A 5,771-nucleotide genomic window follows, 5' to 3' on the forward strand; every position below is an offset into this window, starting at 1 on the left:
TCACATTAGTCCATGCAAGTAAATTGACCAAACCACCCCTCAATTATTAACTTCCACCTTCCTCCCATCTATAAATATCCATGCAACCTTACATGCACCTCAAGCTCACACAAACTCAAATTAAGAAACCAAAACCAACAAAAACCAATGGCTGATCACTATCATCTTCTCCCATTAATCCTCGCCCTAATTCTTCTCATCCTCCCATCATCCTCCCATGCAAAAACCCAAGCCATGTTCTCGGAGCCTCTCCAATTCCTCTTCGGCGGCCAAAGTGTGACTGATGGTGACCTAACTTTATCCCTATCCAACGACTGTGGCCTTATCCTCTACAAAGCCGGAAGCCCCGTCCTAGACTTCAACACCAGCACCACCACCACATACTGTGCCCTCTTACTCAACAAATATGGCCAACTTCTTCTCGTCCCTGATAACGAGCGAACCCTCACTCAAGCCATCAGCACGAAGACCAAGTCCGGCCGATTCGCTTTGCTATTTGTAGACGGCAAGCTCGGTATCTTTGGGCCTGCCATCTGGAATAATGGTGTCAATCATTCAACTTTATTTAATTGGAACAAACCCACCCCAGGCTATAACCATGAAAAAATCAAGACAGCGTCCACAGATTACATTCTTTTCTCTGGTAACATGGCCAATGGCAGTGCAAATGGTGATGTTGTTATTGCACAAAATGGCGAGGTTTCAGCCACTATTACTAAAAAGTGTGCACTCGCTGTGAATGATGATACTGGCAACACTATATGGTCATCAGCGCCAACGAGTGCTGAACCAACACAGTGCTTCCTTGAGCTTACGTCTCATGGAGAGCTTCTTCTTCAAGGGTATAATGAATCTGGGATTTTTACACAGTGGAGTGGTGGATGTTCAACGGAAGAGAAACTTTATGTTTGTCTTCTGCGGTATTATGGTCGGATTTCTATTTATGGACTTAAGACTTGGCTTTATGATGGTTCTTCTTCTTTTGCTGCTGCTGTTTCTGTTGTTGTTGCTGAGAATATCAAGATGGTGACAGTTTAGACTTTTGCAGCTTTTACTATGGAGATGCTCGTGTTCATATAAAAAAGTAATTTCCACTCGTGTGCTTTTTTTTTTCTTGTATTATGTTATTTCTTGCTTTGTATGATCAGTTGGCTACATATGCTATTCTGCTGCTGCTTCTAAATCTTTGTCTGCATGTGTAACCTTGCTCTAGCTTAAATAAAAAAATTCGCTTTGTTATTATATTCTTTCTTCTTATTATAATCTTGCTCCTTTCTCTCCAGAATTTAGCTCATTTATCTTAGATTGATACTCTTCTATTTTATATTAACAGTCACATTTGAAAAAAAAAAAATTCAACCTACTTGTTATTTTTAATAGTTCTATAACTAATATCTTATTTTTTAAAATTTTGTCTTCGTCTCGTTTAAAAAGATGTTTATATTTATGAGAGTAAATAGCCCTAATATTAATAATGTTAAAAATGCCTTGTCATAAAATATTTTTTAAAGTTTATTAGATTTAATGATAATTTTAATATTTATGTAATAAAATACAAGGAATGAAGCAACCACTCAAATACCCTGGCATTGATCTTCCTTTCTTCATGGAGTCGGCCGATAAAGTAAGAAAATGTCGTAGTGGCGACCTTCTGGATGAGGAGCCTGAGGTAATGTTCCATTTCTTTTACTTTTTCGCTCTCTTGTTTGGTGCCCTAAAATTTAGTATTCATCTCATTAGGTAATGGTTTAGGGTACCGATTTATGGCAATTGTGTCTTTATGCATGTTTTCAAGTAAAATATTTAAGGTTTAATGTGTCGTTGCATTTATTTACTTATCCTTTACTAGATTTTGTACATATGCATGCTATTTTCTTTCAAATGATAATTTTGATGTATGTTTTCATTTGATGTGTTGATTTTTCTTATTCTTGTTTCTTATTCCTTTTCCTATTATAATAGTTTAATTTCTTATACAAGATGGTGTTGTCTTTATGTCTAATGATGAATGGTTTATTAACCCTACATTTTTTTTTCCCAATCTATGATTGTCTTCAGCTTTAATGAGTTACATTATTTCTGATTTTTAATAGGGTTCTTCTCAAGTTATAAACACACAGCAACATAGACAGCAAGGGAGACAAGTCCCTTCAAGGTATTTGACAGATTTATCTCAAGGTGGAAGCAATGCCCAAAAGAACAGAAAAATGCCTCAATTGTCTGCCAAGGCTCTTCTAGCAAACAAGAAAGAAAAAACCAAGGGTACACATGAAAAGAAGGATTGCTACTGGGGAGGCTGTGCACATTGTTCTTTTTAAATGAATGTCTTCTGCGGAATTCTATGTATTACCATTCTGAATATTATTATGTCATGCTATTGTTACCAGATTAATATGTTACTTATTTTGTATCATCTGCAGAATTACTAGATTATCTGCAGAATTATGAATGTCATTATGTTATTACCAGATGACTATGTTTCTTATTTTGTATCATCTGCAAAATTACCAGTTTATGTTTCTTATTTTGTATCATCTGCAAAACTGGCAAGGAGAAGAAGAAAGAAACCGGAAAGGAGAAGAAGAAAGAAAAGGGAAAGGGGAAGGGGAAGAAGAAAGAAGACACGCTTTTTAAAGAGCGACGTGTCGATGTAGTTAAGTTCACGACATGGCTAAGCTCACGTCACTCTGCCGCTAACGGCGTTGGCGTCAGTGACCAAATTGGAAGCAATTAAAAAGGTTAGTGACCGAAATAGAATTTTTTTTTGTTTAGTGACCAAAATAGGAACTGGTGGATAGTTTAGTGACTAATCTTGTAATTTACCCTTAAATTTATAAAAAAAAATACTAGAATTTTAAAGTTTTTATTAAAATTTATAAAAAAAATTAAAACTTTTATTAAATTTATAGCAAATTTTGTTAGTAAAAAAAATTTAAGTTGATGACTATGTAGAAAGTCGTATGTGGTTAGTTCAACTTCTAGTTTATGTTTTTTCAGCATATATTAAAATGTGGCTAGATATTGTATTATTTTTTTTTTGAAGATAATTATTTTATTGAATAAAATTGTATTATTTTTTAGCTTATAGTTTATGTTTTTTCAGCATATATTAAAATGTGGCTAGATATTGTATTATTTTTTATTGAAAATAATTATTTTATTGAATAAAATTGTATTATTTTTTTATCAGAGATAATTATTTTATTGAATAAAATTTTCTTTTAAGTTTTGCCTTACCATCGCCACTGTTTTGAGAATTATAAGCATCTAATTTTTAATGTGGTATAGCAATTAAGTATTAATCTTTTAGCTCAAAACTGCATGTTGAACTGATGTCGGCATTCATTGTTCCGATTTTTGATACAAACTACTCAACTTCTTAACACTTTTTTAAGACATGAATAAAAGATTAACACTAATCCAAAACAATTATGAAAATGCTAACGAAGCACTAACCCCAAATAGACATGCGTAACAAAAGCTAGAAATCAAAGATTTAGAAGACCAAAACAAAGGTAAGGTGTTGCATCAACTCGTCACGTCCCAGATGCAACACTAGGCGTACACACCGACTACGAAAAAATGAGCCCTCGCCAATAGGAAGAAAACACAGAATACCAAATATCGGGATTACAACATAACTTGATAAGTGGGCACAAGATGATGCTAGCCAATCAGAATTTGGCACAACCAACCTTATCATTAATTAGCCTAACGACTATGTTATATTAGCCAATAGTCTAAGTATGGCAGTCTATTTGATGTAACAGTGCTTTATAAGAAAGACAATAGCAACTATGAGAAGGCTGAGAAGTATTTTCCTTATTCTCTAACCTCCTAGCTCTTTGTTCCTCTTTTCCCTCTTCTACTCTTCCTCCATCCCCCTTTTTCTCATACGTTCCAGAAAACCTATCCTCTCTCAGGTGCTACACATCAACTGGTGCTTTCATTGATTCTATGGCGGAAGGAATGTCGATAACGTTATCGATCGCTGATGAACAACTCTCCAGGCTCTCCGACCTCATAGCTAAATAGGATGCCAAAATGGACTCTCTAACCCTTTCGATACAACAACACTCTGATGCCTTTGAGATGTTACATAAGTCCTTAGCTACCCAACAAATAGTTATGGATGACATGATGGTCAAGCTGGCCAAGCTTGACAAAGCCTCTACACCCCTGCTACCACTTCCTGGGACAACACCTCCAACTATAAACCAACTCACCACACATACAACTGTACCCTCATGTTCCACCAATGGTCGCCTACCAAAACCGGAGATCTCTTTCTTTTTCACATTTCATCAAGTCCCACCCGACCAATGAGTAACTATGGTCGTCTTCTACATGACCTGGACGTTCTTCAATTGTTTCAGTGGATGCACAACACCAACCAACTCTTAACATGGAAGGCCTTATCCCACCATCTCGAGCTCCGGTTTTATCTATCAGGGTTCACCAACCCGGAAGCTCAGTTTGTTAAACTCAAATAGAGCACCACAATGCTTAAGTATATGGGAGAATTCGAATGCCTTTCCTCTCAAATCTATCATCTCTCTTACGAGAGTCTATTGAACTGTTTCCTCTTAGGCCTCAGCGAGGACATCCAATGAGAACTCTACCTACTTTGCCTGTCCAACCTTCATAAAGCTATTGGCATAGCCAAGATCGTTGAAGACAAGTGCAATGCTAGGTATGCACCTCTGGCTACTTTTGTTTCATACCCGATTGACCACCGCCCACTACTCCATCCCCTTTCTCCGACGGACCCCTGCTAGCCATCCTACCCATTAAATGGCTGAGCCTAACCGAGATGGCTACACACCATGAGCAGAGCTTGTGCTTTAATTGTGATGCCCGCTTCGTTCCCAGCTATAAATGCAAACCAGCTCAGTTTCTTTGCCTTATGGTTGACATGTATGACGAGGAATCATTGGAGCTCCCTAACACCATTCTTGAGCACACCACCATCGAACCCGTCGCCCCCATCGAAGACGCTTCCGACCTCACACCCTGCATCTCCTTCCCATACCCTCACTAACCAAATAGCATGTTTAACACTCAAGCTCACTAGGTCCATCAACGGACATCAAGTGGTGATCCTTATAGATGGTGGTTCCACAAATAACTTCACCTAAGGCCGCCTTGCCGAACACCTCAGACTCACCAGGAATCCATCCCCTTACCTCAGGGTGACTATTGGCAATAGTGACTCGCTAGGGTACAGCGGTGAATGTCGTCAAGTGGCCCTCAACCTGGGTAACATTTCCTTCTCCTTTGACCTAGTCCTCCTCCCGATCTAAGGCATTGATCTTGTCCTCAGAGTCTAATGGCTCCCGGGATTAGGACTGATCCTCTTTGATTATTGCAACATGTAGATGGAATTTCACTTCAAAGGAAACCGAATCCGCTTGCATGGTCTGACCCAAATTGAGCTAAACTACATCACACCAGCTGCCTTCTCCAAACATGTATCAACTTAGCCCACAGCACAATTTTGGCACCTCATTGTTGGGAAATTGGATCCCACTTAGACCCCAAGTCTGCTTCAACTGCACCATCTTTCTTCTTATCCCCTCTCCGAGTCCTCCTTGACTCTTTTGCCAACATCTTCGCCACACCTAAAGGTCTTCGACCAGCCTGTCCCTTCGACCACCGAATTCCTCTCCTCTTGAACACCCCACCCTCACTACCAGAAGATAGAGCTTGAGCGCATCATCATTGAAATGATCGCAGAGGACATTATACATGGAGCACCAGTCCCTACTCCA

General features: G+C 38.5%; 1 protein-coding gene across 1 annotated transcript; it reads left to right on the plus strand.

The window, feature by feature from the left end:
- Window positions 1-147: 147 nt before the first annotated feature.
- LOC120260071 (mannose-specific lectin 2-like) lies at window positions 148-1,038 on the plus strand. Its single transcript, XM_039267517.1, has one exon. The coding sequence runs from the start codon at window positions 148-150 to the stop codon at window positions 1,036-1,038; it is 891 nt and encodes a 296-aa protein (XP_039123451.1).
- Window positions 1,039-5,771: the final 4,733 nt, after the last annotated feature.

The sequence above is a fragment of the Dioscorea cayenensis genome, chromosome 5, assembly GCF_009730915.1.
Source record: "Dioscorea cayenensis subsp. rotundata cultivar TDr96_F1 chromosome 5, TDr96_F1_v2_PseudoChromosome.rev07_lg8_w22 25.fasta, whole genome shotgun sequence".
Taxonomy (NCBI): Eukaryota; Viridiplantae; Streptophyta; class Magnoliopsida; order Dioscoreales; family Dioscoreaceae; genus Dioscorea; species Dioscorea cayenensis.